Raw genomic sequence first — 12,955 nt, forward strand, 5'->3', positions numbered from 1 at the left:
CTCTGTGTTATCTATGATACAAAAATGATATCAAAATAAGTTAAAGTCTCGTAACATACCCGACATGCTTGGCCATCTTCTAATGAACAGGGCACTCTGGGATTCTCCTTGAAACCGATATTACAATTCTGATCATCGCAAAAGAAGTTGTGGCAATTTATTTTCTGGAAGACAAATGGCATGTCCATAAATAAGCAACTGATATGAACTCACAGACATGAAACGTCATGGCTGAATACTCATGACGTTTTGTATTGTGCGTTCAAATACATGAAGTTTCATTCCTAAAGAGAATAACTGATTCACTTTCGAAAATAAGGAATAATTGATTCACTTTCGAGAATAAGGAATAATTGATTTACTTTCGAAAATAAGGAATAATTAATTTAAGATATAGAATAATTTGCTTACTCTCAAGATTAGACGAAAATGTATTTACTTTCGAGAAAGAAAGGTTGTTTGAAAAACGCGCCATTCAGTGGCAAAAATGTCCATATTTGCAGCTTTTCGTATCATTAATTTATATGAACAACATAAATTTTGAGATTGTGCAACGCCATTTTTCAACAGTTTTTCAGTTATAAAACCTAATCAGTGAGTCGAAGTCCGGAAGAAGAGTGAAGGGAATATGCTAAGAAATAATTATAATGGTAACAGCCCGTATGGTTATGGTGGAGTTTTTATAAAAGTTATTTAATGACCCTCAAAAAAATATTAGAACAATTAGCTTATTCTCGTGCAAAACTTAGAAACTCGTGCGAATATGGGCGATTTATTTGTACTAATATGTAAACAACACTCACCTTGCTTGGCATTTTGATATCTGTATCCGTGCATTTACTTATATCTGAAAAAAAAAACGATAAAGAATAAATATTTCAAATTGTTTTTGTTAATTTTTCAGCTGTCTATTTGCCTTGTTTGTACGGGTTTTTATCGATGGATTTAAGCACAGTTGTCGCACTGTAAAGCACTGTAAACGAGCCCTTCCTTCATCCTGCAGTGAAATTATTTCGCCCTTAAAACTGTTTTCCGCCTAGTGTTACCGTGGGTTCGTTTCGAGACTACGTCGAACCTCTAGTGAATGAGAATATACCATACTGAGACTTGGAAAAAGGGTATAAGAAAAAAACTCTCAATTATGATGCTATCTTGAAAATATATACTTGCTGACTGAATAGAAAGATTTATGAAAGCAGCCTGACAGACCTGAAATCACGGTTCATCAAAAAAATGGACGTCAACAGGCATGTTTGAAGGCCTAACGGAGAATAATAAGTCACAGAAATATCAAAAACATAAAATACGCATTAAATCGGATATATAATGAATTACTTATTCAAAAATGTTAAAGACGGACCATATTACTTTATTGTAGGTGAATTCCGGCTTAACGTCGACATGTTTTACAAACAGCATATTTTTGCATTCCGCTGTGATAAAAAAATGCTAAAACTCATTTGTTCGTAATGAAGTAACAACAGGGTCATGCCATTTCTTAATGTATTTTTTTCAGCAACCTTAGTGTGAAAACCTAATTAAGTATAATCGTGTTCGCTTTACACCGTATTTTTAATATTTCTTGTGACCTTGGGGAAAACTTACAGCATACTTCAGTTATAAAAAATACTTTTTCGGTAATCAAGCGTATTTTACTTAATTTTATTTCCCGTCCATATGTAATGAAAACAATCACATTTACCATTGCATCTGACGTTTACATCAAACTGGCAATTGTGTCGGCTGAATTCACCATATTTAGGGCACTGACTGATAGATTCCTCCGATCCGACACAAGCATACCTGGCCAGGTCATCTATGACATCAGAGTTTCCCAGCGGCGAAACCAGGGTGAATTTTGCTCCAATCCTTGCAAACAATAAAGGGCAGATAATTTCGTCCATTTGGACAATTACTGTGAAATCATTAATATTCGTGGAGGACTAATTTTCGTGGATTTCGTGGTTGAGTCAATCCACGAAATTTAATCCCAACGAACAAGTAAAATTCCCATTCATTTCATGTTCAAAAGCTGAAATCCACGAATTCATATCCCCAAGAAATTGCTGTTTTGTCCAAAACCACGAAATTTCATGCCCACGAAATTTAATGATTTTACAGTAGTTAAAATTTGATTTTTTGTACAATTAAGTACACCAGTTACAAGAGCTAACAGAAAAACAAAAATATGATCGGCAGCAAAGATTATATTTCTAAGAACTTATTCAACATAACAAAACAAAACAAACATGTTAAAAAGGTGAAAATCTACCGTTGCAGAAAGATCTGAAAGGATACCTGGAATATCCTAGCTGGTGACATATCACCCCAGCTGTATTTGCATCGAAAGTAGTTCCATCGAAAGTAGTTCCGTTGTGACAAAAGCGTGACATTGGAGCAACATCTCGTCCGCCTTGTCGGCGACCAGAAAGGCGTTTTTCGGATTTGCTGCCATTCGTTGTGATTCCATATACTTCCATAACAGCTATGTCCGTGGCTTGAACAAAGGCAGTATTGTGAAAGAAACACGGAGCAAAAAGGCAAAAATGTTTTTCTTAACCAGTAATCACTGGACATATTTAAAGTATATATGTACTAAATGTGATGAAATTTGCATAAAACTGTGGCTTTCTATCAATAAATAGTTGCGATAAACCTTTGTCTCTTTAAAAATTGAAAGAATTTAGTCACAGTGGATCATGAACTTCCAACCAAATTCTTTCAACCTAATGATTATACAGATTAAACCATTGTGCCCATTTAGAACATGCACCCTTTTGGAGTCCGTTACTGATCTCTTCGTCATCGCTGTTAAAAATACGTATAATGTTCCTAACTTTGTGCTTGAAAACGGTAAAATAGAGACTAGTGTACAGAATGTATTCTTAACAAGTAACTACCAAAAGTAAGAGGTGCGAGGAAAATTATCATATAAGTTACAGTCAAACCTGTCTATAAAGACCACCCTTGAGAGAGACAAAATGTGGTCTTTATTGGAAGGTGGTCTTTATTCACAGGTTAAAATACACTGTAAATGTTAAAATGGGAAACAAATCATGCGGTCCATAGAGACAGGTGGTCTCTGTTCAGAGGTGGTCTTTAACACAGGTTTAACTGTATATAATTATAATTGCCAAAAATACAAAGTAGTATCATCTTAAGTTAGCATATATCAAACAAAATCACCAACGATCTATAGGTAATGTTACCATGGAAACAAAGACAAACAATGTCCTTGCATTTACCTTTACAGTTCAGAGCAACAACATTATCTGACCGCTTATTACGATTGTGTTTTGTCTGACAGTCTCTCAACAACAGCTCTTCTCCGGAACATAGGTACTCTACATGTATTGGACTTGCATCCTCGTCAACAATCTCTTTTAAATATATCTCTACAAGGGAACTGAAACACAGAACGAAACGTGAATAAAAATAAATATTTTATACTTCATTGTTTTAATTTACTTTCATAATTCTTACTTATGGTGTAAGCTGTCAGCTTGACATTCAATTCCTCAAGATTGTAACAACATATGTATTATCGAGATTTTACAAATATTTTTTCCAGTCATTCGAAGAAGTAAAGTAGACTCGCCGCAAAACTGCCGACTCACTCACCGTGAGCAAACCGCGCGGCAAGTATATTACATATTTCGATTTAACCTTCGACCTGCTGGTGGTAAGTGATTTTGTCTTTGCGACCAGTGCAAAGCAAGGTCAGCCTGTACATCCTTGCTGGTTGATCAATGTCAGCACTGCTTGCTATTCAGTCAGTAAATTTTTGGTGAAATTCCTTTATAATAATAAGTCGTACTGCCCAAATTTATTGATGGACCAGTCCATTTAAAAATCTCAGCAGAGTAAAGGTTACCATAAACTGAAATTCCCCACCTGCTGTAGCCTAGTTCTCTACATGCAACCAGTGCCATTGGATAATCAGGACGAATATCTGCAAAAGTTTGCAGTGTGCCATCCATACCACTCCTCTGCATTAAGATCCCACTATGAGGAGTTTCTCCATCCAGAAGTTTTAAACCATCTGTAAAATAAGCTTAGAAATACTTATCAGAGACGGGTCTTATCGAAATCAGAGCTAAGCGTCCGAAACGTGAAAAAATATAGGAACAACACACGTTTATGTGTATTAACGTCAGGTAATATTGTAGGGATAACGCATGTTTTTTCGTGTTATAACGTCTGCAGAATCCCGAGGGATTGGTTGGTGCCCGAGCCCGTAGGGCGAGGGTACCAACGTATCCCGAGGGATTCTGCAGATGTTATAACACGAAATGAACATGCGCTAACGCTATTCTAGCATAAAACGCGGAAAAAATACTAATAAATGAATACATCCTACCTCAACGTCATTAAATTTCCATGAAATGCGCGGGAATGTCTGAGCTGTCTTTTACTTTGATGTCATTTCGTTTTGAATTATCCGTTTTGGGGCCGAATGACGTTTACGCTTTGCCACGGAACTCGCATATATAAAAAGGTGTTATAACAGCACGTGAGCGCGAGAATCTCTCTGTTAACACACGTTTTCTGTCCTGTTAAAACACCCCCGAAATGTGACAATAACAGCAGTTTTATGCTAGAATGTCCAACGAACGAGGCAACAGACATATCCCGAGGGCTTCTGCGAAGTTAGTTCTGAATCGTAGAAGAAGAGACAGTTCTAAGCAGGCACTCTACGATTTGCACTGGCTGCCGATCAAAGCCAGAATAAACTTTAAGATCTTGACGTACATGTTCAATTGCCATGTTGGAAATGCGCCTGCATATTTGATTGAACTCTTAACACCGAAAATCCCCCAGCGCTCCCTCAGATCCTCGGAGTCATCAGTTGACTGTTACACCGTCCCTTTCAACAAGCGAAAAACTTTTAGTGATAGAAGCTTTAGTACTATAGGGCCAAAGTTGTGGAACAATTTGCCGCTGAACATCAGACAAAGTTCTTCAATTGACTGCTTTAAGAAAAAGTTGAAAACGCATTTCTTCAGAGACTACTTTGCATTATTCTAAGTTTTGACTGAGTTTTAAAACAGTGATGCTAGTGACAGTGATAGAAATTTAATGTTTGTCTGTGATAATTATATGTTAGTAATATTTTAAAATATAGTATTATCATTAACTTTAAATTAATAATTGCTATTTTAATTCGTTTTAATTAATCTTATTTAAAATATTTTATATCTAATATTTTATTTCAACTTGTATTGTAAAACGCCATTGAATATGTTTTAAATGTAGAAATAGGCGTTTAAGCAAATAAACCAGTTTCAGTTTCAGTTTCAGTTTCAGAGGCTGTTTAAAGGTTAATTCTTGATTGCCCTGTGAGATAGAGCGGACGCAGTGGTCCAGCAGTGGTAACAGTGGCTGACTACGACACCTGAGGTCGTGAGTTCGAGCCCCCGCTCCTCCAACTAAAAAATACTAACATTGTGATAAGTGTCCTATGTATTGGGTGCTTTACATCTGGCACGCTATAGAACCAGGGGAGCTTCTGGAATTGGAGCGTCTTCTGTATCTTGCACTACCCTCCTACTAACATTGGAGGTATCGCCTAGCTTTTTACAGATTTTATTACGGGTGGCGACTATAAATAAGCTTATATACAAACAAACAAACCCTGTGAGGTTATGGTATAACAGATCGAAGAAGTGCATACTGACTTGAGGGTAGATCCGGAGATTAATAAATGATATTTAGTGAATGTGGTTTTAGTATATATTGGTACAGATAGGTAGGACAGGGAGATATAATTCTACTGACAAGGTAAACCATATAAAAGAACTAGGTTCATATCTACAGAGTCGCCTTGGTGGGATGCTGTGCGATGCGGCACAGGTAAACATAAACTTTAATTCTAGAAGTAAGGAGAGGTCTTGCAACAGTAACACCAACACAAGACGTATTTTTCCTATGTTTAATTGCTTGTAAGCATTTGTACAGGCTTTGAAATATTTCGTTGGTATGGCGGTATCATTTTATAATGTGTGAAGCTATAAGCAAAATATTCACAAACCTTTACAGCTGATTGCAATTTCTGTCAAACTGCCTGTCGAGTCCTGAACACCGTCCGGATCTCCCCCGACAGAACACTCCGATAGCCTTTCTTCTAACCCGGAACATGCGAAAACTTCTGAGAGTTGAATGGGATACGCTAACCTTTCCAGGAAAGGACCCTCTGATAAATCAGGATCATACCTGAAACGAACCCAGATGTAACAAATAACCCCATACATACGCAGAAAATAGTGGATTTTTCCAGAAACGCCAAAAACAGTGGACTTTTTTCAAGAAACGCCAAAAAATAAATGGTGATTTTTTTCCAGAAACGTCAAAAAATGGTGGATTGTTTTTCTCCAAAAAACGCCAAAACGCCAAAAATAGTGGACTTTTTCAAGAAACGCAAAAATGGTGGACTTTTTCAAGAAACACCAAAAATGTTGGATTTTTTCCAGAAACGCCAAAAATAGTGGATGTTTTCAAGACACGCAAATCAATGTTGGATTTGTTCCATAAAATCGTTTCTGTATTCTGGTTTAACTAAATTTCCTAACAATTAAATATGGTTATACAATGACCGGAAAGACTCATATATTAAACAAAATTCTAGCATAAAACTGCTGTTATTGTCACGTTTCGGGGGTGTTTTAACAGGAGAGAAAACGTGTGTTAACAGAGAGATTCTCGCGCTCACGTGCTGTTATAACACCTTTTTATATATGCGAGTTCCGTGGCAAAGCGTAAACGTCATTCGGCCCCCAAACGGATCATTCAAAACGAAATGACGTCAACGTAAAAACAGCTCAGACATTCCCGCGCATTTCATGAAAATTTAATGACGTTGAGGTAGGATGTATTCATTTATTAGTATTTTTTCCGCGTTTTGTGCTAGAATAGTGTTAGCGCATGTTCATTTCGTGTTATAACATCTGCAGAATCCCTCGGGATACGTTGGTACCCTCGCCCTACGGGCTCGGGCACCAACCAATCCCTCGGGATTCTGCAGACGTTATATCACGAAATAACATGCGTTATCCCTACAATAAAATATATATTCCATGTCAGTAATATTAATTTATTACCTGGAAAACCCTAGTTCATAGCATATTACTGACGCAATGTTCCTCATCTTCAGCAGAGCGTCATTGTCGGCAGCCGTCAGATTTTCAGTCCAGTATCCGCTTACTCCATACGTGTTGATATCTATAGACAAGCTTCCTGCCGCTATTCGCACCACTTCTATTTCGTACTGTGTCGCTGAGGAATTGAAATTGTATCACCTTCTACACTATACAGTTAAGTACTTTTAGATCGTCGTTGCTTTGTATGAAAGAGTCTTAATGGTGTTAAAGTCTAACAACAGTGTTGCTGTTGGTGGGAAATGTTATATAACAAAGTGGAAAAACTGCAAAGAGGCCAAGTGTGACACATTCATAGTTCATAAACGAGGGCAATGAAACGTAATTAGATGTCAGATCCATCTAGACTAACATTAATTTTCGATAATTTCATTTTAAATATTTTATGAATCTATAGGATGGTAACAGGAAACGTTCATTTTTTTTTTCTTAGCTTTGAATTGTTCTTAAATAAACTAATTTTATTGTAATTTTAGCAATTTTGGACAGCAATGCTGACTCGATTTGTTCAGGGAGTCTAATGAAACTTTCAGAATTTCTTAGTCAGCATGCCAAGTTTTACACAAGCATTATTCTGTACAAATACATTTCAGGCCTTAAATTTCAAACAAATGAAGATATATGTTGCGGTGTTAAAAAGGACTATTTTTAGCTCAGTCTGTAGAGCACTCGCCGTGTGAGGGTACCATGTTTGAACTCTGGCCTAATTGCACCTTTTTCTCGCCCAAGGAAATTTGTATTCCCAACATATGACCTAGGCTTACTTGCTTGGCCAGTAAGGTATTAGACCCCTAATAGAGTACCTCCTTTTGAAGAGTATTCAATTTATACCATAAACCTGCTTTGAAGGGGCGTAGGTTCAAGCCCTATTGGGACCAAATTTTTTCTCCTTATTTTCCTTTTTTCTAGTAAGGTTTTTACTTTTTTCAAGAAAAAGTTTAATGAATACGATCGTCAGATGATAAAGAAAATGGTAGCCGAACTTCTGGCAGATATACATTTTATATAAAACAGTTCGTAGATGAAAACATTCAGATGCTTCAATTCACCTGTGAATGATTTTGTTTAAGTGCTCGAAAATATAATGAATATTTCTGGCGAACCTGAAAAAAAAACACTTAAAAATGACATACCATTACATTCCACACCAAGGACATGGTTTGATGCACAGGAACTATTTTCCGGAAGTCTATGAAATTGACACCGTTCAATAGACAGTTCACTTCCGGTACATGTAACTCGATGAGTTCCCGTATGTCCTGGTCCGAAATATGAGTTGATGGTAAGAGCTGAATTTTCTCTAAAATGTGAATGAGAGACTTAATTCAGTTTCCCTCGTTATTAACGCAGTTATTTCATGAAGATACTAGTTTTTCTATATGAAAAGTTCTTAACAAAACAAAGTCTTGAAAAATAAATTGACGGGTTACTCCTACTAATTTATGAGTCAGTCGAACTGGTATGCATTCTTTTATATGTATACACAATAGTGGACAAAGCTCTTCCCGGTTTGTCACCCATTTGCATCCATCTGAATGGATAACATAATATCACTATCAGCGACTTCCTAATAAATATACATATACTTCTTACATGATGAAATTGTAAGTAGTAGCCAAAAAGACTAAACTTACGCATCAAATCCCATTTGTCGGCAAACAACTCTAGCGACCTTGAAATCTGGGTCAAGGTCACATATACTGGTGAAAGCTCCATTGCGAAACAATTCTATGTTTCCATTTTGGCTATTGGTACCGTCAGTTAATCTTATATTTCCTACAAACAGAAAGCACTTTCAAAGGTGTGATATCACCAAAAACTAGAAAAGCATTATATATAGTTTAAGAGTGAAGCGACATTTTGATTTCCTGTTGTAATATAATGCCGTACTAACTAAAACAAGGCTAAATGTATAAGTATTACTCCAACTATCATGCCGTCACTTCTTGTTGTCTTTAACTTTTGAGCCTTCTGTATAATAAATTGTTTCATTAAAGGCAAAACAATTCGTAATATTATGATGATTTTATGTAGGCTTACTTATTGTTGAGCGTTCTTTTGCCACACGTAAAGAGCGCATGCGCATTAATATCGAAACATCCGGTTAAACATCCTGGCAACCAATAGCATCGTAAAAAGGTCTATATGACAGAGTGTGCGGACGGGAAGAAGAGTATGTTCTCTTTATTTTAGCTAAAATACCTGTTGTCATCAAACAATACAGGACATTGCAAACATCTATATACTGTTTAATTTAGTATATTTTCTCGTGTTTCCATCGCGTACCTAATCTTTGATATGAATATCATTTTTGTGACGTTTTGTGCAGATGAAATTCTAAATCTATTTACTTTCTCTTGTTCTTTTTATGATAGGTACAGGTCGAATACCTGCACAAGTTATCTATTGTTTGTTAATGCGATTTTGCACTCACCATTACATGAAATTCTACTTTCCTCCCCAGCGGGACAGTCGGTTTTAGGCCATACTGGCCAGTTACAATCTGCGACAATGTCCGTGTCATGGGCATCACATCGTATCCAGGTGTCCCATTTTCCAACGTATTCATTGCTTTCCTGCGTCACATTGTTACTGTATAAAAACAGTTCAGGGGTAAAGAAATAGTATAATACGCTGATTTTATGCCAGTCTCCTTATAATTAAGTTAAGATGGAAATTGTGTTGCCGGAGTCGTTAGAGTGCGCAAACAATTTGACGCATTATCTCGGAGATACACTGGGGAGGAGGTGTTACATACGTATCCACATGTCTGCCAAGCAAGTCCTCTCTAATGAAATATTCTGGATCCGCTCATGCCTGTTCCCTTCCTTCAACTACCGCCCCCACTCGAGTCAAAACTTTGTTTGTATCTATGTTTTTTTTATCAGAAGAAAGCAGGATTGCTTCGATTGAGAGATAACAATATTACGACCATATCATTCGTCATTCGTTGCAACACTTCGGATTACATTTAACAAACAATGATACTTATTTACATATCAGTGTTTAGGATATCATGACGTCGGCAGTCCTTATATTTCACAAAAGATTGTGAAAATATTAATTATTGGGTTTGTTAGTGACCCTCCACGAAAAATACGCCTCGCACCCCCCCCCCCCCCCCCCCCCCCCCCTCCCGCACTTATCATACTGACCCCACATATTTCCACGGAGGGGCACTAACAAACCCTTTTTTTATCGACCACGTATTTTAGCCTAGAACGACATGAAAATCTACTGACCCTCCACAGAAATATATGGGGACACCACGTGACCTCCTTTTATCCAATGAAAATCTCAGAATCTTGTGGAATGTAAAACAGTGGACCTTAAAATGACAGTAAGGAATATATATATGTAAAACTTTTGTCGGAGGAATGCTACAAGTGGCTTTGAAAGAACCACACATGACTTACGTCGGCAGTCCTAACATTCGACACAGAACGATTGCCACATTCGGATGGGGAAAATGTCGATAGGGTTCCCCTGGTCTTCTTACTTGGGGTGCCCCTTTAAAAGGGTATCTCCCCCTCCGCTAAGCTTAAAAAAATTTAAAACCCCGGCAATAAAACATATATATGTAGCTATTAATTCGCCTTTGGCTTAAATACCCTTTGCGGTGGCCCTTGAAATTATTTAACTTTTTTCATCAAAATCTGCTAAAAAGTTACAGAGATTTCGAGGGGTTGATTCAATTTTCTTTTAAAATGACCCGCGCCTAAAAAACCAAACATAGTCCCTTTTGCGCCGCATGGTCCAGCCCCACCTGCGCATCCGGGGCCTATTGAAATTTTAAAAAGGGAAACCGTTACGAACGCATATCCTCCCAAAATGCGGGGGTGCGCAGGTTTGGGTCGGATCCTTGTGTCGCAAATGCACTATTTGGTTTTCAGGGTGCGGCTCTATATTTAAACATACAGAGGACGAATCACTTCTCGAACTTCTTTCGCTCGAATTTTGGGACCACAAAAATTTTTTCCCGTTTTAAAAACAAAATATATTTGTTTTTTATAGGGTTTTTTCGGGGCCTGACGATGGTTTGGTAAAGGGGGGTTTTGAATTACCCCATTCAAACGAAGCTTTAAAAAAAGTCCCTTATTTATTATAATGAATAATAGCAATGCAAATATTTTCTTCCCCATTTTGAACTCTTTTTCATGCAGAAACCTTTAAAAAAAAAAATAAGAGTAAAAAAAGAATTTTGTTTTTAGCAAAAATCCACATTTTTTACTTATGTGTTAGTCGGAATGTCAAAAAATCAGATTTTTTATTATTTTATAGTTTTGTTGGCCTAAACCCGGGTAAAGGATATGGAACGAAATGACTGTCTTCTATGTTGATATGCCCCTTAAAATTGATTTTTTTTGTTTTTTATAGCTATGTTGACCCAAATCGCGATAAGGGGAAAATTTAAAAGCCTGACTGTTTTTGGTTGATTCACAATTTTTATTTATAATTTTCCCTCAACTTACTGTGAATGCATGAATGTTGATGGGTTAGTATTTTAGATGGGGTGTTTTTATTAGATGGGCCCCTAATGTCGCGCAATTTTTCGTCAGAACTCGTGCATATTTCTCTATACAAGCAATTTTTATTTTTTTGTTTTTTTTACATACGTATCTACGATATTAAAATTTTTAAACCCTGAGAGCTGAACTTAACTCCCTTTTTTTAAAGGTTTACTTTTAAAACCTTTGTTCTTAAATTTTTATAACCACAAAAAAAAAACCAAAGAAGTAGGGACCATGTTTTTCTAAGGAGTTTTTTTGTCTGGCGGTAAACGCAAAAATTTTTCCAATGACAGTTTAAAATGGGTTAAACAGTGAAATGCGATTTTTCGGAACCCTTTTCGTCCCCATTTAAAATTGTCGCCCGCCAACCGCGACAACGGAAAATTATCGCGTTGTGCCTTTTTCCGAAAAATATTACATGCGAGAAAACAACCTCGCGGGTTTTTAAGGGGCGACTTTTATCGTCTTTTTGTCGTTGGTCTTTTTAAAAACCTCGCTGTGAAATTGAAAATCCTAGACTGTTGCGAGAATTAGAAAAACCCGCATTGTTGCTTGTGCCTGTCGCTTGGATTAAATTTCTGGAAAATTTGACGATAAAATTCTTCGGGGTATTATTTTAATACACCGAAACAAATTTTAACGACAGTCTTGCGGGTGAACCCCTAAACCCGGGACTGTTTTTAATTTCACAAAAAATAAGTTTTCAACTTTTTCTGTATAGTTTTTCAGGATTACGCTTTAAATTTTCGAACGTTTGTGACAAAAAAAAATTATTCGTCGTTGTACGTTTTTTTAGGGTAAAACGTATTCGTATTTCCATACGAAAAAGTTCGGTTTTTCCTTAACTTAAAATAATTGGATTTTCCCCAAGCCAGATTTTTAATGAATTCTTTTTTAAAAAAATTTAAAAACATGGCAAAAGGGGAGTAATTTATATTTTTTTTTCCCGCCAAAGGTTTGTCGGGGGCCCGTCTAAAAGGACTTTTTGGTGAAAATATGCATATTTTCTTCATATACAAAATAGAGGGAGGGTCTTGTCAAGAAGCTATATCTTCAAAATTGAGTTTGTTTTAAAAATAAATGAAAAGAGAAAGCCTACTGAGGAAAAGGTCAAGTCAGTTCAACCAGGCGGTAGGGGTCAAAGTTACCCAAAGTTGGGAAAATTTTCTATTTAAATTTTTCACAGCGTAAAGGCAGTCCTTAAAAAGAATACAATTTCACAAAGCCAACACCCATTGGAACAATTCTCTGGGGCCCCCCGGGGGCCCCAGCTTAGTCTTGGTTGCCCCC

General features: G+C 36.8%; 1 protein-coding gene across 1 annotated transcript; it reads right to left on the reverse strand.

The window, feature by feature from the left end:
* Nucleotides 1–837: 837 nt before the first annotated feature.
* On the reverse strand, nucleotides 838–11,223 carry LOC123561010 (neurotrypsin-like). Its single transcript, XM_053516687.1, has 11 exons — nucleotides 11,219–11,223; nucleotides 9,589–9,746; nucleotides 8,789–8,930; nucleotides 8,288–8,454; nucleotides 7,098–7,272; nucleotides 6,032–6,213; nucleotides 3,895–4,042; nucleotides 3,246–3,406; nucleotides 2,299–2,497; nucleotides 1,804–1,869; nucleotides 838–847 (listed from the first exon to the last, which is right to left on the reverse strand). Exons 1-11 carry the CDS (start codon nucleotides 11,221–11,223, stop codon nucleotides 838–840), a joined length of 1,413 nt encoding a protein of 470 aa, XP_053372662.1.
* Between the last annotated feature and the right edge of the window lie 1,732 nt (nucleotides 11,224–12,955).

This window comes from Mercenaria mercenaria, chromosome 10 (genome assembly GCF_021730395.1).
Source record: "Mercenaria mercenaria strain notata chromosome 10, MADL_Memer_1, whole genome shotgun sequence".
Taxonomy (NCBI): Eukaryota; Metazoa; Mollusca; class Bivalvia; order Venerida; family Veneridae; genus Mercenaria; species Mercenaria mercenaria.